The 26,271-nt window shown below is 35.7% G+C and overlaps 2 protein-coding genes and 3 long non-coding RNA genes across 5 annotated transcripts; 3 read left to right on the forward strand and 2 right to left on the reverse strand.

Annotated features, from left to right (window-relative positions):
* Positions 1 to 10,994: 10,994 nt before the first annotated feature.
* LOC311066482 lies at positions 10,995 to 12,844 on the reverse strand. The gene is made up of 3 exons (XR_014603082.1): positions 12,400 to 12,844; positions 11,501 to 11,628; positions 10,995 to 11,380 (listed from the first exon to the last, which is right to left on the reverse strand). It is a non-coding gene; the product is annotated as an uncharacterized lncRNA (long non-coding RNA).
* A 504-nt stretch (positions 12,845 to 13,348) lies between these two features.
* Positions 13,349 to 14,242, reverse strand: LOC311097896 (putative inhibitor of apoptosis; the record flags this gene model as incomplete). The annotated part of the gene is made up of 1 exon (XM_084137868.1): positions 13,349 to 14,242. One exon carries the CDS (start codon positions 14,240 to 14,242, stop codon positions 13,349 to 13,351), a length of 894 nt encoding a protein of 297 aa, XP_083993994.1.
* A 345-nt stretch (positions 14,243 to 14,587) lies between these two features.
* LOC311097903 (putative inhibitor of apoptosis) lies at positions 14,588 to 15,166 on the forward strand (the record flags this gene model as incomplete). The annotated part of the gene is made up of 1 exon (XM_084137889.1): positions 14,588 to 15,166. One exon carries the CDS (start codon positions 14,588 to 14,590, stop codon positions 15,164 to 15,166), a length of 579 nt encoding a protein of 192 aa, XP_083994015.1.
* A 504-nt stretch (positions 15,167 to 15,670) lies between these two features.
* Positions 15,671 to 20,236, forward strand: LOC311068115. The gene is made up of 3 exons (XR_014603335.1): positions 15,671 to 16,115; positions 16,887 to 17,014; positions 17,135 to 20,236. It is a non-coding gene; the product is annotated as an uncharacterized lncRNA (long non-coding RNA).
* A 4,546-nt stretch (positions 20,237 to 24,782) lies between these two features.
* LOC311066547 lies at positions 24,783 to 25,617 on the forward strand. Its single transcript, XR_014603103.1, has 2 exons — positions 24,783 to 24,880; positions 25,350 to 25,617. It is a non-coding gene; the product is annotated as an uncharacterized lncRNA (long non-coding RNA).
* The last annotated feature ends 654 nt before the right edge of the window (positions 25,618 to 26,271 follow it).

Below are 26,271 nucleotides of genomic sequence, written 5' to 3' on the forward strand. Positions count from 1 at the left end.
CGTTGAATCGAAATCGAATCGCACCGGATCGTAATAAAAGTGAATCGTATTGCATTGCATTGGTAGCTGGAAGCTGCTTATATGTATCATTAATGTATTGTATCGTTGGCTATGCATTGAGATGCATATCGTATTGGCCTCAGTTATGGAGATGCACATCCCTAATACCTACATAGGAAAAGTAACTACATTTACATACTGTGAATCGGTTTTGCATCGAAAATCACAATTTTATCGAATTATGACATTTTCTTAATCTTACACCCCTAATATAAACACATACATATAGTACTTTGGAGACCAATTGTGTTGAAATAACATTGAGACAAAGGAGGTAGAGGACGAATACTCACTTCTCTTGGTAGCTGTTCTGATGAATGATGGATCCTGGCCACAGAAAGATAAAAGAGACAGGTAAAAGGGGGGAATTAATTAGCATGGGTCACATTTCATTCGTTTTGTCTGGTATCTAAAACTTATGTCTGATAAAAAAATGTGCATCACCAAAAGAAGGAACATGTAGATTAACACAGTGGATCTGTCCAAACGGTAATCGTTTTAATAACGTTGTCATCTGCACAGAGGAAAAAACTCTTCCGTTTTTAGTACATTGTTGATGTGTAAAAGTTCCTTAAGTTTGTGTGTTCTTGACGTCTTTTCTTTTAACCCTGCAGGTAGGGTTAACGCATCTATTAATAAAAGTTTTACCTATGGAACTTCGGTATGATGAAAATGTGTGTAATATAGCAAACCCAAACAAACAACTCAATTATTCTATGTTAAATGGAACTCTTCCACCATATCTAGTTTTAAAATGAATCACAGGAACTTGCCATCCTAGGTCACATCACCATAAATATAATATATAATTACTATAAGATAAAATTACTTCAGTTAATTTACCATCGCATGCATGTCCCCCTTTGCTAACCCTTTTGTGGAAGGGCTCTTTGTGAAGGGATTTAGATGCTTGCTTGGAACACCCCTTTAATTGTACATTTATTAAATCACATGTAAGGTTTATAAATAATACTAAAGGAGAGCAAACTGATTCCCCCTTCATTTTATCTACCTTATGCTGAGCGAAAGGTATATGATTTTCTTTCTTCAGATGAAAACGCATATTTTAGAAAAAATAAACTAGGCTTTTAGAAATATTATCCATCTCTTGTGTTTGTGTGTCAAATAATGCAAGTGAATAGACACCAAAATGCTGAAGGTCGAAAAAGTCCAAGAGCATTGTAAAGCTCACATGATAAGTGCAGAAAACATCTTGTGTGAAGAACACAGCAAGCTGTGAGTAGGCTGTATGAAGTTTCTGGCGTATGCACTTGCATTATATTGGCTTACAATAATGGATAATTTTTCAAACAATCTTTGTGGAAAGAAAGTCAGATATACATCTGGAATGGCACGAGAGAAGAAAAAAAGAGATAATTTTTTAATTTCGGAGTGCATTGTGCCTTTAAAATTGACTGCGGATTTAAATACTGGGTAACACTTTATTTCGATAGTCCACTTTAGACATTCTACTAACTATAAGCAACTACATGTCAACTATCCGTCATTAGAGTATTAGTAGACTGTCTGCTTAATATTTGCTAACACTCTGTTTTGTTGGTCCCCCAAAAGACATTCTACTGACTATAAGTTACTTGGCAACTACAAGTCAACTTATTCTCCTAACCCGAATCCTAACATCTAAATTTAACCTACCGGTCTATTGACTGTCTACTACAGCCTACTAATACTCTAATGAGAGTTAGTTGACATGTTAGTGAAAGTGGACTATCGAAATAAAGTGTAACCAGACACTGCAGTGGATACTTACTAGTGATGGACTTGTTTCTCTGTTGGTGCCTATTCTGCTCCGTAAGTCCAATGCTTGATCTAAAAATATATATATATTTAAAAAAGTGTGTTAATAGGATTATTGGTTGGGTAACATAGGACCATTTTTTAATGTTCCATAAGTGTTATATAAATCTGGAGAACCCTTACTAAAAATTAACAATGTTTTGCGACACTAACCAAATGGTAATAAATTATTGTAATACGTAAAATAGGAAAGAGGCCGCACTATGCATACACTTTTATTTGCAAAAACACATTTCGGCGCGTGCCTTCATCAGTTTGCACGCGCCGAAACGCATTTTTGCAAATAAAAGTTTATGCATAGTGTGGCCTCTTTCCTATTTTACGTATTACAATTATCCAGGCCAGCACTCTAAAAGTTTATTAATATATGCAGTGAAGCCTGCTCCTACCCACTAAACATCAGACATCTATTGGACAGGCAGATCATGTCTATATTGCGTCAGTCGGTCCAAGACCAATTTTTGACCTTTATGCAACGTGCAATCTAGGTCTGCTATTTGGACATCTAACCATGACCCCACCTGGACGTCAATATAATGTTCAATATTTGAAAGCCGGAATAGGTAATTTTCTGGATGTTATGTGGACGTCTAAGACAGGTGCAGGAAATGGACATGATCTAGGCTTGCAAAGTTACCTCCAAATGAGGTCTTTTCTACGTCATGTTTGGAAGTCAGATTTTGGTTCCCTGAAGGTGCAGACTGTGACGCCATGTGGACGTCTAAGACAGGTGCAGGAAATGGACATGAACAATGAATGTAGGGAAATGTTTGATTGACTGAGGCATTAATCATTGACATGCTTAGCTTCGTGAATGCATTTTTTAATGTTAAATATTAACATTGTTTTTCAACGTGATTCATTAGTAGCCTAGGTCTAAAGCAGAAGTAGTTTGCACGTCGTGATGACGTCCGGAATTGGTCCGCATATATATATGAAACAGGAAGTCCCGCCTGCAGTATGGTAGTTCCACAGGAAACACCACAGGAAACGTGAACGGCAGCAACTTCAAGCAAGTGATAGGCCTAAATCTGAAAAATCCTTGTTTTCAAGGTAGGTTCGGTCAACTTAGTGAAGTTTATGTTAAATTATGCATTACTAATTTTAGCTGTTTTAGCGTTATTGTCTTAAACTAGCCTACCTAAACCTGTTGTGGGGGAGGGAGTGCATCTCCACCAGCTAGCGTTAGCTAAACATTGCCCATAGTTAGCCTAACGTTACTTTTGAAAACAACTTTCGCACGGCACCGAAGCTTAAGTAGCAGCTAACATTCCGCTACATGTTTTGTACATTTGCTGGGGTTTTATTTTGGCCGTCGTTGGTTGCTCAATGATCTGGCCGTGATTGCCGTTTAAAAATCCCACATTCCAAGGCCACTATGGCTTGGTTCTCTGTATGGCAATACTTTAAACTGACTAATGCCGCGTTTTTTGTGGTCTGCCACCTTTGTCATAAAGAAAACTAAAACAAATATGATAACATAACAATAACATAACAGAATGTTTGCAAATCCAAAGCATTTCGCAGCGCAGAATTCTATGTAAACACTCGCTTTTGATGTAGTGCAAAGTGAAGGTAAGCGTCAAAAGACCCAGGAATAATATTTCATGTGATTCATGAAAAAGAAGATGAGGGAAGCAATTATAAGTGAGTAGGCTTCAATTGGGAAATCAGTCGATAACTGTAGGCTACAATGCCACTTATTTGTTCCCTAATTTAACTTAGATGCCTACATTGTCCACGATATGTGTTAGGTCTATGTTTTGATAGCGCATACCGTTGACTATCCAAGAGAATGATCCGATGCGTAATACAGAGATAGCATTACATTAGCTCTAAATTGAATCTTTCCATCCCCACCCTACATGACAACAAGACGTGCAGGGACTGCGTGCGCGATGGTGTATCCCTTTACGGGCATGGCTCCGTTAATTTAATAGACTACAACTTTACCCGAAGTTCTCATGAGTTTGCTGTATAAAGTACAATACAAACACACTAATTAAAAGGTACGAGGAGTGATAAAGTAAAAAAACAAAATTAAGATTAAGTTAACAAGTTCTGTGATCATTAGCCTAACATTTTGTCATAATAGTGTACGTTAGATACTGTAACGCTGTAGTTATTATTTGTTTGTTTAACTGTCAGGTGATTTGCGGTTGCCAACCGTTCCGTATAATACGGAATCGTCCTGTATTTGACACATAAAACTAAAGTCTTGTTCCGTATTGAACTGATACGGAACGCACTTTGTTCCGTATTTTTGAGAATCAATTCAGTGCAAATCCATGACAGACACATTATAGCTTCTAATATATGTCAGACAGACTACGAATGAAGACATTTGTAGGCTATGATAAGAAAAAAAAAACCCGACGGTGCGGTACGTAGATACTATCTCCCCATGTTTGTCTGTGATCAGCGCATAGCGTTTTTAACATCTTGGAACATCATCAGAGAATGCCCTTTTAATTGGTCGTTTCAGTCATTTTGTCACGTATTGTAGCAACGATGACGACAAGTGACAACAGCGGGAAATGTAAAAAAAATAGCCTTTATATTTCACATCTATGTGGTTCAGTCTTGTATATTGATTAGGCCTATAGCTATTCTATAATATATAGGCCTAATAAGTTGTGTTATAATATGCTATATGTATGAAATATATTTATCTAAATGTATCAATTAGTTTCCACAATTTTCACCAGAAGTCACCATTTCAGGGGTTATTTTTCAAAATGTTCTTCCGTGGGGGCCAGGCACAGCGTTAGTTTTCGGCGCACCCAAAACTAAAACTAAAATAAAAACGTAATATATTCTAATTTTGTCAAGAATTATAAAAAATCATCAATAAGCTCATAATTTGTACTAAAATTGTCTAAATGTTTAGTTTTAAAATCAATTTAAAAAAGCTGGTTATGTCTATTTTGATGTTTCTGCGCAAGTTCAGCAGACAGTGAGGTTCGGGTGTGTTCCGATCAGAGCTCGTGAGCGGAGAGCGCATTTCTGAATATTCCGCTCCGCTCGTTCATTCCGCAGGGTGGCTCGCTCAATCCAGAATGGCCTGCTGGTTCGAAAATATGTGGAATAAGGGCTGTCTCCGACTAATTTTTTCTAGTCGACAAGTAGTTGTTCATTTAAGCCATTCTTGGACAAATCGCCCCTTCATATTAATTTAATTACTTAAATAGGCTATATAGCCTACAGGATAATAAGCGTTATGACCACGCATAAAGCTTGCCACAAAGAACCAGTTAAAGTAATGATTATGAATGTGTCTAAATTAGCAAGGAGACATTTATTTGTTATGTTACATTATACGGGCAATTGGTTGATAAAACATTGATCAAAATTAAGATACAATTTATACAAAACGAAAATCTTTTAAAAAGAGTTTTCTACAAAACAAAACTTAATGAAGTGGTCAAAATCATGTTTTACCAAAAACAGCGCCGTTGCTAGGAGGGCGCCAGCGCCTCTGCCTCTCAGCGCCTCTGCCTCGCAAATAGATGATAGCCCTGAAGGCGCCTAGCAATGGTATACCTTTAGTGGTAGTATACCTTTAGTTAAGTTATACCTTAAGAGTCTTCGTAGAAGAACGGAAAATGCAGCCCATATGCGTATGATGCGTAACGGAGATTCCAAAGCGCTCTTCTTTGGTCAGAACCATGGAGAGCGATCGCGGATAGGTCTGTCCTATGCACCGAAACTTTTTACAATGCAACAAAAAATTTAAAAAGCATCAAGCTATTAAAATCTATTATGTATATGCACAGATAATATAACAGTAGGCTTTATTAGTCAATATTTTTAATTAGGTTAAACAGAGATTGGATAACGGTTTTAATTTAATATTTTTAATTTAAGGCCCACCCACTATTGGTCTGGCTTATCCAAAACTGGAAACTATGTGTTGTTGTGAACTCATCCTCCTTCTCTTTGCAAATGGCTCAGTTAAATACACATAAAACAAAACTAACTTGCACTCTGTTTACAGATGACATTGAGAATGAGACAGTGGCGAAAACGCCAAATTGAACTGGAACAAATTCTGGCTGATTCTGACAGCGATAACTCGGACAGTGTGCCTTCTTTTAGTGGTCACAGTGACACCAGAGAGGGTAAAAGGATCTTTGGTGACGCTGTTTCTGGGACGTGTTGCGATGTCCATGAGTAGTTCTTATACTATACCATGTGTCAAAATGATTGATGACTTCCGGTCCCGCCCACTAGATATGACATCTGGTCCCGCCCTTCCGGTTGTCCGTTGACTTGTCCCGCCCTTTCTGGTGTATATTGATAAGGATATGGATTGTCGTATTGACCGTTTGATCATGCGTTTTGACCGTTCGATCATGCGTTTTGACAGTTTTATCTACCGCATATGTTGTTTTTTATCTATTATATTTCCGGCATATGTTGTTGTTAGGGTTTGCCCTATCATCCTACCTAGTCGTAGATAATTTGGTTTGACAGAAAGTTTTTGACCCTATTTGACCCTTTTTTATTCGTAGATAATGTGGTTTTGTCAGAAAGTTTGAAGACTGTGTCACACACAAGCATTATCTCTAGTGCACACAAGCTGGGTGTATTTTCTGTGTTTGTGATAGACATCTGTTTTTGACAGAAAGTTTGAATTTGTTGTCCGGTTCAGTTATGTGTTTGTGTGTATGTGTGTGTGTATGTCTGGGTATATGGCATCACAAGTGCTGTTAGGAAATGTGTCAGCATCTGATATGATCCCCTCCACATTCCTGAGGTAACAGCAAAAGTGAAAAAAAAGAGAGTTGTCCCTAATCATGTTTTATATTTCACACAAATGATATACAATAATATCTTAGCAAAAATCTACTGAAACCATTTAATTCAGTTTTAGAGAAACAAAAGAATAAAATGAATAAGGATTTTACTAAATACTAAAGCCTATCACAAAAAAAAAGAGTTGAAAACATACTGTTCTTTAAAAAGTATAAATGAAAAGATTATAAAATAATTTAACCAAGGTTGAAAAAACATACCGTTCGTTTAAAGTATAAATGAAAAGATTATAAAATAATATAACATAAATGTCAGTGTTTCTCTCTCTCTCCTGCTAGGTTTATTCAGCGATCAGAATGAGACAATAGGGCTAAATTTATTTCAAAGTTTAAATGATATCTTTATAAAATGTTGTTTTTATTTTATTTTATTTTTTTTAATTAAATTTAATACATTTATTAAAAGTCGTAATAATGTTTTTAAATTCAATACATTATTAAAAGTTGTAAAACAAAAACACTGTTTTTTCTGAATGCCTCTCCAGCCAGAGTAGTGTGTGTGTGTGTGTGTGTGTGTGTGTGTGTGTGTGTGTGTGTGTGTGTGTGTGTGTGCGTCCTCTGACATGACCCCCTCCACATTCCTGAGGTAACAGTGAAAGTGAGAAAAAGAGAGTTACCCTAATCATGTTTTATATTTCACACAAATAATATGCAATAATATCTTACTAAAAATCTACTGAAACCATTTAATTCAGTTTTAGATAAACAAAAGAATAAAAAAAAATCATATTACATAAACATTCCGTTCTTTAGGCCTATAAGTGTATAAAATAAAATAGCCATCTTGCTAATTTAACTAAAGTTGAAAACCATTCAGTTCTTTATAAAAGTATATAATTAAATGCTTATAAAATAAATATCTTATTGATCCAATTGTTTTTGATAAACAAAAGAATAAAAATCATATTACATAAAAAACGGTATACATTAAAATGGTTATCTTGCTAATTTAACTAAAGTTGAAAAACATTCTGTTCTTTAAAAGTATATAAAAAAATAAAAAATAAAAATCTACTGAAATTTCAGTTTTAGATAAAAATAAAATTCATCTAAGTCTGCTGACTGAAGATTTCATGAAGCACCAGACAAATGGTATGTTTGTGTGTGTGTGTGTGTGTGTGTGTGTGTGTGTGTGTGTGTCTGTGACAGGTTCTGGTAAATTAGCGTGCCGTCATCTTTCTGAATTTATTTCAAAACATAATCGTAAAAGTTTAAATATGATCTTTTAAAATTAAAAGACTGTTTAAATAAAATCTTTAAAGTTTTATTAAAATCATATCTTCTATTTATTTTCTTAGAAGATTACTGTAATGATTTTGTTTAACGGTAACCTAAAGTATAATTGTTATTAAACAATGTCTGTTCAAAAACTTTAGATTGTAGAAAAACTGTACTTTTTAGTCGTTTTAAATCTCATTTATATGAAAAGATTCAATCAGCATTTTTTTTGTCCATGCGGGGTTTCAATTTTTATGGTGGGGGCTTTCCATAGCTATAATGAATTTTGTACCGTACACCTAAACACAGAAAACTACATTTGTACATTTTCAAAATGAAATAAACAAATAAATAAATCATTTAATATCATTTTGTGCACACACACGGTTCTAAAAAATAAACTAATCTCTATTTTAAATTAAATTATTATTATTAATAACATATGTTACTAAAATGTAAACAAAGTTTTAGCTAAATAAATATATAAACAAAAACACCTTACAGCCCCAGATCCTTCAGAGATAAACCACAGTGTGATCTGAAGCTTCAGGAAACAGGGTATCAGACCAGATGAGTCTCGGGGGACAATGTCACAGTAAATCTAGTCTGCTAACGCCTTTTACAGAATACATCCAGAGTTTATACTAAATTCATTTAAAAGCATAATCATACAAGTTTAAATAAGGTATTTTAAAATTAAAAGAAATCTTTAAAGTTTTATTAAAATCATATCTTCTATTTATTTTCTTAGAAGATTACTGTAATGATTTTGTTTAACGGTAACCTAAAGTAGAATTTTTACTAAACAGCGTTTAGTTGTTGATTGTTGAAAAACTGTGCTTGGTCATCTTAGATCTTTTGTCCATACAACATGTTGTCAAAGTTTGTCACAATGTTTTGTTGTTGTGTTGTTTTTAAGAAATCCGAGGACTCCACATTGCTCTTATTTAGACTAAGTTGTATCATCTGCAAAATCACTGACCCGGCATAAGTAAAGTTGGTCTTGAGCGAATATTTAATTTTATCAGTCATAATTCAAAGTATAAGTATACGATCGTATAAGATCATTTTAACTTGTATTCCCCGAACTATCCTTAATCAGTGTGGAATCACACAGGGTGAAACCCTTTACTGAGAATATACTATCGGTTATCTACTCAAAATATATGTAGAAGTGTAAAATCGGTGTTTAAAATCTGTCTGCTGGCCGCATGAATAGACTTTGGGGAGAGCTGATGATACAGGAAGCATGCCCTTTGACCTCCTCGATTGTGGAGGCTTTTTTTTTTTTTTTTTTTGTTAAAGACCCAACTACAAGTTAGTTCTCCCAAAAGAATTTCTCCCATCTAGTGGTTCTCCCATCTACTCGCTTTTTCAAATGCGTGTTGCAACTGCGGTAGCCTAATGTGTCAAAAGCTATGACAACATGGCTTCCAATAGCGCTTCATAGAGTTTAACGATACATGTTTTTGTACTGTTATGCCAGCTATATAATGATTTACACAACCAAGCAATGAAAAAAGCTTGTAATTTAGACCATACCTTTGACTTGCCTGTCGAGAAGAAATCAGGCAACTTCCCTTTCAAAGTCTTTCTCCTTCATTAGATCTTTCCACATGGGGAAAAGCTATCCTGATATTTATTTACATACCGATAAATTAAATGTTAGCTTTTAGGCGTTAACGATTCCTTCTCCCGTGGCTCGGCATAAGTATGATCCTACATTATAATGTACTGTGCAGTGCAACCTTTCAAATTTGCCGGGGCAGTATCATTGCCTCCCATATGGTCTAGCGGTTAGGATTCCTGGCTTTCATCCAGGCTGCCCGGGTTCGACTCCCGGTATGAGAAGACATTTTTTTTTTTTTTTTTTACATTGTCAACAAAATTCAAGTTATTCAATAATCATTTTTAGTTATCCATAGTCTTAGAGGCCTACAAGTCTTAGAGGCCTACACGAACTGCAGAAACAAGCAGAAGATACGTAAAAACTCATAAATGCTGTTTCAGTAGGCTACTGAATCATTTTCACAAATACAATTATATAGAATTCAGAAAATTTCACTATGGAATATTTACTTTATCTATCATAATTTCAATTTAGTACATCATCATTTAAACTTTTCATCTCATAAATATGACGCATAGTCATAATTGTAATTTCAACTTTTTGTTATAATTATTACTTAATTCAGAATTACAATTTTTGTCAATTACACCTTTTTAATGTAATACTTAAAACGTTTTTAAGGCATAATTTGGTTGTTGACTATAGTAGTGTTGATGATGAAACGTGTTGAGTTAGGCTAGCGCTTTTTGCCCCTCTCTGGTATTATAGTGTTTCAAGATGGCGGAACGACACGGAAGCCTCCTTGGACTTACCCGCCCCGTGTAAATAAAGATAAGAAATGTTTCGCTTACGAGGATAAGTCAGATCATTGGCAGAGGTCATTTTACACCCATGAGGACATATTTTATGAATACAGACAATGATTTTAGCTAATAAAATAAAACATTTTCAACGAGCGAATCTACACATGAGAGGCCTTCAGAAGTCATAACTCCAGGGGTCAACGGCTTAGGCCCATTGGTTTCGGTATTTGTAAAAATCAAATACTGTATTACACTTTTCAAAGTTACAATAAAAAGACCTGTTGTGTTCTGACACAAGGCCATTAACTTGTTTTTATAAATGTATTTTGCTTATTTCTACAAATATCGACCTGAAAAATGAAAATCAGAAAAAACAGAAAAAACATTGTTTTAAAATACAACTAAACCATGATAATGTTTAGTTTAGATGTTGATGACTAAGCTTCTGGCATATAGTGCAACCACGCAACAAGAAATCTAATATTGGTGTAATCTTTGCGAGGTCTCACTCACGACACACAACTTTGTAAATAAAATAAAAAATATTATGGAAGTCATTGTACTGTAATTTAACCATATTTTATTTATTAATATTATGGCTTCATGTTGATTTAAAGTTTTTAATTGTTATTAACAAATACCTTTTAACATCCGGCACAAAATGAAAGAGATGTAGGGCCTATTATTTGAAAAAAAAAGAAAAAAAAATGGAATGTTCACAATCACTATGTGTCAAAAACAGTATGTGTGTAAATAGTTGTGCAAAGTTCCACACCCTATGGACTAACACATAAATAAATATATATAACATACACAAAACATTTCTTAACTAAGCAACTGTTTCTTAAATTATCAGACACTCACCGCACTGATGTTAACATCACCATATATTGTGTTTTCTACCATGATTGTAGTAACTATTGTCCCACCATTCTTCTGGGCAACTGTTAAGTTAAGCTGATTAGGGTTCTGAATTAATGGCTGTCCGAATGTTGTAGAAATATTACGCTGTCGTCGTTGTGGAAGGTTGTTAGGCTGTTGATTTGTCATGTTTCCAGAATGTGTTTGAACGCACAGCGTTTGAACGTCACCATCTGTTAAAAAATGAACAATTAAATACACAACCAAAAACCATGTAAACATTATAGTAAAGCTTATTGAAGATTGAGAAACATATTGACTACTAACAAAGTAAATTATACATCTTTTCCTACGTTTGATATTCTTTTTTCTGATTTTTTTCACTATGGACTTGATCCTTTTTAATGCTGTTTTCTCTCCATATTTATTCTGTAGTTCCTCTACTGTGTCTTCCAACCTCCCTGTTGTTGTTCTTCTCCTGCTGTGTTAACCAAAGACAAACAGTTAGAAGAATAAAATGTATGTACAATAGCAAAAATAAAAGTTGGTCATTAGTTGTTAGGGTTAGATACACCTGTAGACACATTCACACACCCGTTCGCCTGTTTTCATTTAGCATACACCAGAGTTCAAACATTCACTTTTTCAAAGGGTCGAATGATTACGCGGTCAAAATTTCTCTTTTTAACATGAGAGTTAAAAAATGTACACGAGTCACGACGCATTGCATTATGCACCTGACCTGCCGGCTGATGAAGTATTTATTACATCAAGAAAACATGAATACAACACACTGCACTTGGATGAATACATTTATTAGATTTATTTAATAATATTACCAGTTCCATATTATCTTTATATAAGACATATAAAGACATCTTAAAAATAAGACAAAAAATGATTTTATTTTTTAAATTTGACTGCATTCTTTACTTTTTGATTTATGAATTATAACAGACTGATGGGAAAAACATTATTTTGCAGTTACTTTTTTAAAATTTGTTTTATTATTCAACTATCTCTTTCTTTTTGTTAGATTTTTATTAGTTGTAATTTTATATATAAACATTTAACTTTTAAAATAAAGGTTTTACAACAACATCACCATCTTCCGCTATATTTTGGCCTCCATGCTCATCTATTTACAGTATATGATATTGGTGAAGGGGGCCAGCATGAATATATATTTTTAGGGGGCCCCCCGAATTCTCTACGGCCCCGTTCACATCGCATCGTAAGCGCATAATATCACCTGCTCAAGTACGTCTTGACGAGTTTCTTCTGTATTAAACAGCGAATCTTCTCAGTCAGATCGTCGCAAGATCTCAGGAATCCTCTCACACTGCTTGTGTTCACGAGCTCCATCGCTGCACTTTTGTGCGGCTGTGTGTGACTCTTAACAATTCAAACAGCAGCGCGGAGATGTGACGTCATGTGTCGAGCACATCTTTGCATTTCTTCTGAAACAACAATTTTTAACATCACTATCGCAACACTTATCGTATTGCCGGCTGGGATTGTAATGTTTTGTATGCCGTTTTCTTTACACTCACCCCGGATATCTGTTTCCTGCAGTTAGCTGTAATGTTAGTGAACTCTAGGTCTTCTCTTTGTTCATATACGACAGTATTCGCATGAATTGGCTTGATTTGATAAAATTATGTTTTAAACCATCATCTTCACTTGAGACATTTACATTATACCGTCCTAGTTTTTAAATAGCGCTAAAATGTATATTTTAACCCTTTATGCGGATATGCCGTACAAGGTTCTCTGTTCTCTGGTTCTGTGTTTTTAAAAATAAAGACAAGGATACCTCTTTCTATAAGCGACCCTTAAAATCTGTGCATACAACAAAACACGTGTAGGTGTACGATGATTTATCAACAAATTACTTTTGTTTGACGAAAAACTTAAATCAGCTGGTGCTTGATAACTATTGAAGTTATGATGCGATATTTATCACGTTTTAATTTTAACTCAATACTCTATGAACTTTAACATCTTGTTGGTCAAATTAACTTAAAGCCTACGCATCCTAGCTACTTTCTAAATGTGTGTAACAGAACTTATGGTGAACAATTTAGCCATATGTTTTAAACGTGTAATGTTTAAACAAATTTTGTTACTGGACTGAGTGAAAATAATAAACTTCTCTTTTGTTTTTATGCATCAAGTTAAATGCAAATGATAGGAAAACTTTATGATAGGAAAGTACGGACGGCGCCTTTGACCAAGCCTCTACATATGGGGCACTTGCTCAGAGAAGGCGCACATTCTTTGCACACAACTAGGTGACCACAGGGGATGAAGACAATGTTCACTTCCTTATCCATGCAAACTTTGCATGTGCGCTCCTCTTGAAGTCTTTTTAACTGTTCCTCCATAGGCAAGTCTGAAAGATCTTGACTAGGGGATGCAGCTTCATTTGTCTCGACCGTCAGGCCACACTCAAATTCCATCTCTAAAGCAGGATTGTTCTCTTGTTCTCTCACAAATTCTATCGATTCGCTGTCTCGCAATCTTGCTTGAATCTGATGAACAAACTCTTGGCCCTTTTCTTGCAGTAGGTATTCACATCTTGGAAACCACTTAGCATGTTCTACCCATGGATCATCACCAGACTCCCAACATCTGAGTCCACCATCGCAACAAAAGCACTTCACGTCATCATTACGACCAACATAGTAAAAACCAGCCTTTGCCAATTGTTCTGGTCGAACAATTATTCTTGAGGGCCAGTAGACAAATGTGAGCAACCTTTCTTCACACTGTTGCATTGCCGATACATTGGAAAGGTCGCCACCAGATAAAGGTACATTATCTGCACGGTCATCTCGAACGAAGCGGCAGTGGGGGTAATGCCTCTGGTGTTCTGATACTGCACGATCTCCCGGTTCCCAGTTGCTAAGCTGGCCTCCACAACTGAAGCAAGCCACTCTGTCGCCCTGGCCAAGGTAGTAGAAACCACTTTTGGCAAGCTCGGCTGGAGTTACTGGTGCAAGAGGCCAATTCTGAAAGGTGTCAAGGCGTTCCTGTTCCCGACGCATGCCAGGATTGTGACAAGCCGGAGGTCGCTGGTGAGACATATCCATGTTTACTTAAACTTCTCCATGTGGCCCCTTTTTTTTTTTTGTCTTCATCAAAAGTGCCTTTTCCCCGCGTAGCCATGCTACAGCTTTCCGCCCCTGCGACACCCGTTTCAGAATTGGCCTCTTGCACCAGTAACTCCAGCCGAGCTTGCCAAAAGTGGTTTCTACTACCTTGGCCAGGGCGACAGAGTGGCTTGCTTCAGTTGTGGAGGCCAGCTTAGCAACTGGGAACCGGGAGATCGTGCAGTATCAGAACACCAGAGGCATTACCCCCACTGCCGCTTCGTTCGAGATGACCGTGCAGATAATGTACCTTTATCTGGTGGCGACCTTTCCAATGTATCGGCAATGCAACAGTGTGAAGAAAGGTTGCTCACATTTGTCTACTGGCCCTCAAGAATAATTGTTCGACCAGAACAATTGGCAAAGGCTGGTTTTTACTATGTTGGTCGTAATGATGACGTGAAGTGCTTTTGTTGCGATGGTGGACTCAGATGTTGGGAGTCTGGTGATGATCCATGGGTAGAACATGCTAAGTGGTTTCCAAGATGTGAATACCTACTGCAAGAAAAGGGCCAAGAGTTTGTTCATCAGATTCAAGCAAGATTGCGAGACAGCGAATCGATAGAATTTGTGAGAGAACAAGAGAACAATCCTGCTTTAGAGATGGAATTTGAGTGTGGCCTGACGGTCGAGACAAATGAAGCTGCATCCCCTAGTCAAGATCTTTCAGACTTGCCTATGGAGGAACAGTTAAAAAGACTTCAAGAGGAGCGCACATGCAAAGTTTGCATGGATAAGGAAGTGAACATTGTCTTCATCCCCTGTGGTCACCTAGTTGTGTGCAAAGAATGTGCGCCTTCTCTGAGCAAGTGCCCCATATGTAGAGGCTTGGTCAAAGGCGCCGTCCGTACTTTCCTATCATAAAGTTTTCCTATCATTTGCATTTAACTTGATGCATAAAAACAAAAGAGAAGTTTATTATTTTCACTCAGTCCAGTAACAAAATTTGTTTAAACATTACACGTTTAAAACATATGGCTAAATTGTTCACCATAAGTTCTGTTACACACATTTAGAAAGTAGCTAGGATGCGTAGGCTTTAAGTTAATTTGACCAACAAGATGTTAAAGTTCATAGAGTATTGAGTTAAAATTAAAACGTGATAAATATCGCATCATAACTTCAATAGTTATCAAGCACCAGCTGATTTAAGTTTTTCGTCAAACAAAAGTAATTTGTTGATAAATCATCGTACACCTACACGTGTTTTGTTGTATGCACAGATTTTAAGGGTCGCTTATAGAAAGAGGTATCCTTGTCTTTATTTTTAAAAACACAGAACCAGAGAACAGAGAACCTTGTACGGCATATCCGCATAAAGGGTTAAAATATACATTTTAGCGCTATTTAAAAACTAGGACGGTATAATGTAAATGTCTCAAGTGAAGATGATGGTTTAAAACATAATTTTATCAAATCAAGCCAATTCATGCGAATACTGTCGTATATGAACAAAGAGAAGACCTAGAGTTCACTAACATTACAGCTAACTGCAGGAAACAGATATCCGGGGTGAGTGTAAAGAAAACGGCATACAAAACATTACAATCCCAGCCGGCAATACGATAAGTGTTGCGATAGTGATGTTAAAAATTGTTGTTTCAGAAGAAATGCAAAGATGTGCTCGACACATGACGTCACATCTCCGCGCTGCTGTTTGAATTGTTAAGAGTCACACACAGCCGCACAAAAGTGCAGCGATGGAGCTCGTGAACACAAGCAGTGTGAGAGGATTCCTGAGATCTTGCGACGATCTGACTGAGAAGATTCGCTGTTTAATACAGAAGAAACTCGTCAAGACGTACTTGAGCAGGTGATATTATGCGCTTACGATGCGATGTGAACGGGGCCGTAGAGAATTCGGGGGGCCCCCTAAAAATATATATTCATGCTGGCCCCCTTCACCAATATCATATACTGTAAATAGATGAGCATGGAGGCCAAAATATAGCGGAAGATGGTGATGTTGTTGTAAAACCTTTATTTTAAAAGTTAAATGTTTATATATAAAATTACAACTAATAAAAATCTAACAAAAAGAAAGAGATAGTTGAATAATAAAACAAATTTTAAAAAAGTAACTGCAAAATAATGTTTTTCCCATCAGTCTGTTATAATTCATAAATCAAAAAGTAAAGAATGCAGTCAAATTTAAAAAATAAAATCATTTTTTGTCTTATTTTTAAGATGTCTTTATATGTCTTATATAAAGATAATATGGAACTGGTAATATTATTAAATAAATCTAATAAATGTATTCATCCAAGTGCAGTGTGTTGTATTCATGTTTTCTTGATGTAATAAATACTTCATCAGCCGGCAGGTCAGGTGCATAATGCAATGCGTCGTGACTCGTGTACATTTTTTAACTCTCATGTTAAAAAGAGAAATTTTGACCGCGTAATCATTCGACCCTTTGAAAAAGTGAATGTTTGAACTCTGGTGTATGCTAAATGAAAACAGGCGAACGGGTGTGTGAATGTGTCTACAGGTGTATCTAACCCTAACAACTAATGACCAACTTTTATTTTTGCTATTGTACATACATTTTATTCTTCTAACTGTTTGTCTTTGGTTAACACAGCAGGAGAAGAACAACAACAGGGAGGTTGGAAGACACAGTAGAGGAACTACAGAATAAATATGGAGAGAAAACAGCATTAAAAAGGATCAAGTCCATAGTGAAAAAAATCAGAAAAAAGAATATCAAACGTAGGAAAAGATGTATAATTTACTTTGTTAGTAGTCAATATGTTTCTCAATCTTCAATAAGCTTTACTATAATGTTTACATGGTTTTTGGTTGTGTATTTAATTGTTCATTTTTTAACAGATGGTGACGTTCAAACGCTGTGCGTTCAAACACATTCTGGAAACATGACAAATCAACAGCCTAACAACCTTCCACAACGACGACAGCGTAATATTTCTACAACATTCGGACAGCCATTAATTCAGAACCCTAATCAGCTTAACTTAACAGTTGCCCAGAAGAATGGTGGGACAATAGTTACTACAATCATGGTAGAAAACACAATATATGGTGATGTTAACATCAGTGCGGTGAGTGTCTGATAATTTAAGAAACAGTTGCTTAGTTAAGAAATGTTTTGTGTATGTTATATATATTTATTTATGTGTTAGTCCATAGGGTGTGGAACTTTGCACAACTATTTACACACATACTGTTTTTGACACATAGTGATTGTGAACATTCCATTTTTTTTTCTTTTTTTTTCAAATAATACATCTCTTTCATTTTGTGCCGGATGTTAAAAGGTATTTGTTAATAACAATTAAAAACTTTAAATCAACATGAAGCCATAATATTAATAAATAAAATATGGTTAAATTACAGTACAATGACTTCCATAATATTTTTTATTTTATTTACAAAGTTGTGTGTCGTGAGTGAGACCTCGCAAAGATTACACCAATATTAGATTTCTTGTTGCGTGGTTGCACTATATGCCAGAAGCTTAGTCATCAACATCTAAACTAAACATTATCATGGTTTAGTTGTATTTTAAAACAATGTTTTTTCTGTTTTTTCTGATTTTCATTTTTCAGGTCGATATTTGTAGAAATAAGCAAAATACATTTATAAAAACAAGTTAATGGCCTTGTGTCAGAACACAACAGGTCTTTTTATTGTAACTTTGAAAAGTGTAATACAGTATTTGATTTTTACAAATACCGAAACCAATGGGCCTAAGCCGTTGACCCCTGGAGTTATGACTTCTGAAGGCCTCTCATGTGTAGATTCGCTCGTTGAAAATGTTTTATTTTATTAGCTAAAATCATTGTCTGTATTCATAAAATATGTCCTCATGGGTGTAAAATGACCTCTGCCAATGATCTGACTTATCCTCGTAAGCGAAACATTTCTTATCTTTATTTACACGGGGCGGGTAAGTCCAAGGAGGCTTCCGTGTCGTTCCGCCATCTTGAAACACTATAATACCAGAGAGGGGCAAAAAGCGCTAGCCTAACTCAACACGTTTCATCATCAACACTACTATAGTCAACAACCAAATTATGCCTTAAAAACGTTTTAAGTATTACATTAAAAAGGTGTAATTGACAAAAATTGTAATTCTGAATTAAGTAATAATTATAACAAAAAGTTGAAATTACAATTATGACTATGCGTCATATTTATGAGATGAAAAGTTTAAATGATGATGTACTAAATTGAAATTATGATAGATAAAGTAAATATTCCATAGTGAAATTTTCTGAATTCTATATAATTGTATTTGTGAAAATGATTCAGTAGCCTACTGAAACAGCATTTATGAGTTTTTACGTATCTTCTGCTTGTTTCTGCAGTTCGTGTAGGCCTCTAAGACTTGTAGGCCTCTAAGACTATGGATAACTAAAAATGATTATTGAATAACTTGAATTTTGTTGACAATGTAAAAAAAAAAAAAAAAAATGTCTTCTCATACCGGGAGTCGAACCCGGGCAGCCTGGATGAAAGCCAGGAATCCTAACCGCTAGACCATATGGGAGGCAATGATACTGCCCCGGCAAATTTGAAAGGTTGCACTGCACAGTACATTATAATGTAGGATCATACTTATGCCGAGCCACGGGAGAAGGAATCGTTAACGCCTAAAAGCTAACATTTAATTTATCGGTATGTAAATAAATATCAGGATAGCTTTTCCCCATGTGGAAAGATCTAATGAAGGAGAAAGACTTTGAAAGGGAAGTTGCCTGATTTCTTCTCGACAGGCAAGTCAAAGGTATGGTCTAAATTACAAGCTTTTTTCATTGCTTGGTTGTGTAAATCATTATATAGCTGGCATAACAGTACAAAAACATGTATCGTTAAACTCTATGAAGCGCTATTGGAAGCCATGTTGTCATAGCTTTTGACACATTAGGCTACCGCAGTTGCAACACGCATTTGAAAAAGCGAGTAGATGGGAGAACCACTAGATGGGAGAAATTCTTTTGGGAGAACTAACTTGTAGTTGGGTCTTTAACAAAAAAAAAAAAAAAAAAGCCTCCACAATCGAGGAGGTCAAAGGGCATGCTTCCTGTATCATCAGCTCTCCCCAAAGTCTATTCATGCGGCCAGCAGACAGATTTTAAACACCGATTTTACACTTCTACATATATTTTGAGTAGATAACCGATAGTATATTCTCAGTAAAGGGTTTCACCCTGTGTGATTCCACACTGATTAAGGATAGTTCGGGGAATACAAGTTAAAATGATCTTATACGATCGTATACTTATACTTTGAATTATGACTGATAAAATTAAATATTCGCTCAAGACCAACTTTACTTATGCCGGGTCAGTGATTTTGCAGATGATACAACTTAGTCTAAATAAGAGCAATGTGGAGTCCTCGGATTTCTTAAAAACAACACAACAACAAAACATTGTGACAAACTTTGACAACATGTTGTATGGACAAAAGATCTAAGATGACCAAGCACAGTTTTTCAACAATCAACAACTAAACGCTGTTTAGTAAAAATTCTACTTTAGGTTACCGTTAAACAAAATCATTACAGTAATCTTCTAAGAAAATAAATAGAAGATATGATTTTAATAAAACTTTAAAGATTTCTTTTAATTTTAAAATACCTTATTTAAACTTGTATGATTATGCTTTTAAATGAATTTAGTATAAACTCTGGATGTATTCTGTAAAAGGCGTTAGCAGACTAGATTTACTGTGACATTGTCCCCCGAGACTCATCTGGTCTGATACCCTGTTTCCTGAAGCTTCAGATCACACTGTGGTTTATCTCTGAAGGATCTGGGGCTGTAAGGTGTTTTTGTTTATATATTTATTTAGCTAAAACTTTGTTTACATTTTAGTAACATATGTTATTAATAATAATAATTTAATTTAAAATAGAGATTAGTTTATTTTTTAGAACCGTGTGTGTGCACAAAATGATATTAAATGATTTATTTATTTGTTTATTTCATTTTGAAAATGTACAAATGTAGTTTTCTGTGTTTAGGTGTACGGTACAAAATTCATTATAGCTATGGAAAGCCCCCACCATAAAAATTGAAACCCCGCATGGACAAAAAAAAATGCTGATTGAATCTTTTCATATAAATGAGATTTAAAACGACTAAAAAGTACAGTTTTTCTACAATCTAAAGTTTTTGAACAGACATTGTTTAATAACAATTATACTTTAGGTTACCGTTAAACAAAATCATTACAGTAATCTTCTAAGAAAATAAATAGAAGATATGATTTTAATAAAACTTTAAAGATTTTATTTAAACAGTCTTTTAATTTTAAAAGATCATATTTAAACTTTTACGATTATGTTTTGAAATAAATTCAGAAAGATGACGGCACGCTAATTTACCAGAACCTGTCACAGACACACACACACACACACACACACACACACACACACACACACAAACATACCATTTGTCTGGTGCTTCATGAAATCTTCAGTCAGCAGACTTAGATGAATTTTATTTTTATCTAAAACTGAAATTTCAGTATTTTTATTTTTTATTTTTTTATATACTTTTAAAGAACAGAATGTTTTTCAACTTTAGTTAAATTAGCAAGATAACCATTTTAATGTATACCGTTTTTTATGTAATATGATTTTTATTCTTTTGTTTATCAAAAACAATTGGATCAATAAGATATTTATTTTATAAGCATTTAATTATATACTTTTATAAAGAACTGAATGGTTTTCAACTTTAGTTAAATTAGCAAGATGGCTATTTTATTTTATACACTTATAGGCCTAAAGAACGGAATGTTTATGTAATATGATTTTTTTTTATTCTTTTGTTTATCTAAAACTGAATTAAATGGTTTCAGTAGATTTTTAGTAAGATATTATTGCATATTATTTGTGTGAAATATAAAACATGATTAGGGTAACTCTCTTTTTCTCACTTTCACTGTTACCTCAGGAATGTGGAGGGGGTCATGTCAGAGGACGCACACACACACACACACACACACACACACACACACACACACACACACTACTCTGGCTGGAGAGGCATTCAGAAAAAACAGTGTTTTTGTTTTACAACTTTTAATAATGTATTGAATTTAAAAACATTATTACGACTTTTAATAAATGTATTAAATTTAATTAAAAAAAATAAAATAAAATAAAAACAACATTTTATAAAGATATCATTTAAACTTTGAAATAAATTTAGCCCTATTGTCTCATTCTGATCGCTGAATAAACCTAGCAGGAGAGAGAGAGAAACACTGACATTTATGTTATATTATTTTATAATCTTTTCATTTATACTTTAAACGAACGGTATGTTTTTTCAACCTTGGTTAAATTATTTTATAATCTTTTCATTTATACTTTTTAAAGAACAGTATGTTTTCAACTCTTTTTTTTTGTGATAGGCTTTAGTATTTAGTAAAATCCTTATTCATTTTATTCTTTTGTTTCTCTAAAACTGAATTAAATGGTTTCAGTAGATTTTTGCTAAGATATTATTGTATATCATTTGTGTGAAATATAAAACATGATTAGGGACAACTCTCTTTTTTTTCACTTTTGCTGTTACCTCAGGAATGTGGAGGGGATCATATCAGATGCTGACACATTTCCTAACAGCACTTGTGATGCCATATACCCAGACATACACACACACATACACACAAACACATAACTGAACCGGACAACAAATTCAAACTTTCTGTCAAAAACAGATGTCTATCACAAACACAGAAAATACACCCAGCTTGTGTGCACTAGAGATAATGCTTGTGTGTGACACAGTCTTCAAACTTTCTGACAAAACCACATTATCTACGAATAAAAAAGGGTCAAATAGGGTCAAAAACTTTCTGTCAAACCAAATTATCTACGACTAGGTAGGATGATAGGGCAAACCCTAACAACAACATATGCCGGAAATATAATAGATAAAAAACAACATATGCGGTAGATAAAACTGTCAAAACGCATGATCGAACGGTCAAAACGCATGATCAAACGGTCAATACGACAATCCATATCCTTATCAATATACACCAGAAAGGGCGGGACAAGTCAACGGACAACCGGAAGGGCGGGACCAGATGTCATATCTAGTGGGCGGGACCGGAAGTCATCAATCATTTTGACACATGGTATAGTATAAGAACTACTTCCATGTGACACCCGACTTTGATTTTAACACAGACACTGAAGGGGACCGTTGGTCCACTGACTCTGAACATGATGAAGCTGATGTGACCAGTAGCTTAAAGGATGACCTCAGACAGTGGGCCTTAGACCACAACTTGACTCACAGAGCAATTAATAGTTTGATTATTTTGAGAAGGCAAGGCCACCAATTGCCTACTGATTGTCGCACACTGCTTGCCACACCACAACGTAACACAACACAATCTAAATGTGGTGGGCAGTACAAATATTACGGCCTAGAAAAGGGGATCCGTCCTTATTTGAATCAGAGTCACAGTAATGATGTGCACCTTACTGTAAATATTGATGGCCTCCCCCTTTTCAAAAGCAGTGGTGTCCAATTCTGGCCAATACTGGCGAAGACTGGCCATTTCGATCCATTTATTGTTGCCATATTTTGTGGCCAAAGTAAGCCTAGTCCACTTGAGGACTATGTTGAAGATTTTCTTACCGAGTACAAGCATCTGAAAGACAGTGGGATAGTTTATGAAGGCCACACCTATACTGTTAATGTTGATGCTGTGATTTGTGACGCGCCAGCAAGGGCTTATCTTAAATGTATTAAGGGTCATACCTCCTATAATAGTTGCGAAAGATGTGTCATCACAGGAACTTCTGTTGAGAGAAGGATAGTTTTTGCTGATCAGGATTGCCCTTCGCGCACTGATGACTGTTTTTCTCGAGTTGAGTATAGGGATCACCAGAGAGCTTTCAGTCCATTCATTGATGCTGGAATTCCTTGTGTTTCCTCTTTTGTCTTGGATTATATGCATATGGTCATCTTAGGAGTGGTTCGACGCCTTTTAATATACATGACTCGTGGCCCAAAACTCTGTCGTCTATCATTGAGACAAAAACATGCAATTTCTCAAAGTCTAATTGCTTTTAGAGGCAAGTTGCCAAGTGAATTTGCCAGGCAACCACGGGGTTTACTTGAGGTAGATAGGTGGAAAGCCACTGAGTTGCGTCAGTTTTTGCTCTACACTGGACCTGTGGTCTTAAAATCTGTCTTGTCCCCTGAACGATACAAACATTTCTTGTCCTTGACGATCGCCATGTCTATAATGCTAGAGTCAGATGACCGAACTCGAAATGGCTATCTCCAATATGCTCATGAACTTATCAAACACTTTGTCACATGCTGTCCTAAATTGTATGGCAAGACGTTTCCTGTCTACAATGTACATGGACTAGTTCATCTTCATGAAGATGTCAGCCATTTCAACAGTTCCTTAAATGACATTTCCTGTTTTCCATTTGAAAACCACTTACAACAACTAAAGAAACACGTCAGGAGTGGTAGAAGTCCCCTGGAACAGCTCACCAGGCGTTTGTCGGAAATGGAACATACAAAAGTTAACAGGAACAAAATAAACTGTAACACAACCGTAACACACAAGAGAAGGGACCGTTGTTTTCTCTTGAGAGATGACACATTTGCTTTTGTTGAAGAGAAAAATGAAGAGGGTACCTTTGCTTGTGAAATCCTGCATCAGCGTCACACTTCCCCTTTATTCCATCAACCATGTAACTCAAAACTTATTAATGTAGTATGCATGCGAAATGGGAAGGCCAGGATGACAAAAAGAGTATTGCGTGAAGAGGATCTGTTCCGCAAGGTGGCCTGCCTTCCACAAACGTTTGGTTCTGTCCTCATACCCCTTCGCCATAGTCTGGAACACAAATATTAAAGGTTGAATTTGTTGTTCTCTTCTCTGTGATTCCTGCCACCTGCATGTCCTTTCTCACGGTCACTGCTCACTTGCCACAACATCCTTACAATGTAACCCTCAAACCCACTTGCACACATGTCCAAACCCTGTCAATCTCACTTCACTTGCTTTATTCACCAACTTAACCAAGTAGGTCACCAACTAAATCTTGTCACAAGGGGCGCTGCTAGAAATCTTGGGCCCCATGAAAGATTGCATGAGGTAGTGGTAGTGAAATTTTCACATGCAAGCAAACTAAATTCAAGTCTGTTTTTGGCTGGCTCTGAACACTTTTATTAACCTTTATATGTTGATGCCACTTACATGCAGCATACCTTTTTTTAGTATAAGTAACTTCAATCCAAATGGCCCTCAAATATTCAATATTAATAGCCCTCAAAGGGCCCCCAGTCAGTGCCAGGCCCTTTGAATCGTCCTAACTCCCTAACTTAGTAACATGCATATGCTGTCTTTTCCAGGTCATGTATTCAAGGGCCATTTGGCGGGAAGGAGACCAGGAGGAAGAGGGAGTAAATCCTCACAACTGGATTAATACACACAAAAAAACTGTTAGATGGCCAAGCAGTTTAAGTGCCACAAAAACTGAAAAGGCTATTAAAGACAAACTTGAACCCAAGGATGACTGGATGACCTTTCCATTAATAAAAATAAAAATAACTTCAGGTAACTTTTCTTTTGATGAATAGAAATTTCTATTCATGGAAAATGGGGTGTTTTTTTTTTTTAAAGGGGGTTTTGTAAGTTGAATTTTTCTATTTGTAGCTAAGCGGAGTGAATGCAATCACTACAATATAACCAGTCAGGCAGAGCAGGAGGAGGAGGTGGAAGAAGAAGAAGAAGAGGTGGTGATTAGATCAACAAGGACCCGGCCTAAAAAGGGAATGCCAGAGGGTTTTGTTAGAAATGGTATGTTTATCATTCACAAATAATTCTGACATTAGGAATATAAAGTCTGTTGATGAATTGGGTGGTCAATGATTTTTGCAGAATCTACTGATTCAACTGTTGAGGATGTGAGCGTTAGGGGTAATGTATTTCTATAATGCATTTTTAAATCCAGTCTCCAAATAAATATAATTATTTACATTATGCCATGGATATGCTTATTTTACTTTATGTTGACTCTCTATAGGCGTAAAGCTTCCTGACTACCCTACTGCACCAAAGAAGCTGCCGACCATTCAGGACAGCAGCATGTTACATAATGCATGTGAGTACTGATGACAATTTCTGAAGCATGTTAATGTTGTGTGTACAACATGATAAATACAGGCTGATTGATGTGTTTCAGACTCTGAAGATGAAGCCATGTCTGTCAGTAATTGTGCATCTGTCAATATTCTTTTTTTTTTTTTTTGTCTCTCCTGCAAACACAGCACTTCAGCAAAGAGACCCATTAACACCCAGTGAGTATTCATCTCATCACACTTTAAACTGTATGTTTTTTTTATTTTTATTTATCAGGCCTAGTGAAATGTAAAAACATTCCTTGCATTTTTCAGGGTCTCGTGATGCAGCAAGAGGTTGTACCAGGGAAGACTATCGCTCCAGGTAAGGACTCCGGATAAGAATATTTGTATTAATCCCTAAGGAAATTTTGTCACAAAAAGCTATCTCTAAAGTGTGTAAAAAGTTGTATTAAGATTTTATTAAAAATTATTAGAAATTATAAAAAATGAGTAGGAAGAAAAGGGAAAAAGTTCAGACTAACAATCTTCTGTTGCAGCAGTGTATCAGAGAAGTGAAAATTAGTGTAATTTGATGGTGTGAAGTACTTGCTGTTTCTCACAGATGAACATTTTGGAGTGATTAGTCTTTCACTGAAAGTGCTCCAGTGTTCACCCAGTTTATTATTCAGGGGGTGAAGATAATTATTTAGAATACTAAAAAGGCACAGTGTCAGTCATGAAATTGCCAAGTGATAAAAATAATTTAAAATAATACTACTGTAGGTCCAGTGGTGGATCCAGCGTGAGCAGAAGTGTCAGATCATGGCACAGCGATGAAGCAAGACACACGGTGAGATCCAGAAGTGGGGGGTCGAGGCACAGCGA

Source organism: Abramis brama (genome assembly GCF_963993115.1).
Source record: "Abramis brama genome assembly, chromosome: 1".
In the NCBI taxonomy this organism is placed as follows: domain Eukaryota; kingdom Metazoa; phylum Chordata; class Actinopteri; order Cypriniformes; family Leuciscidae; genus Abramis; species Abramis brama.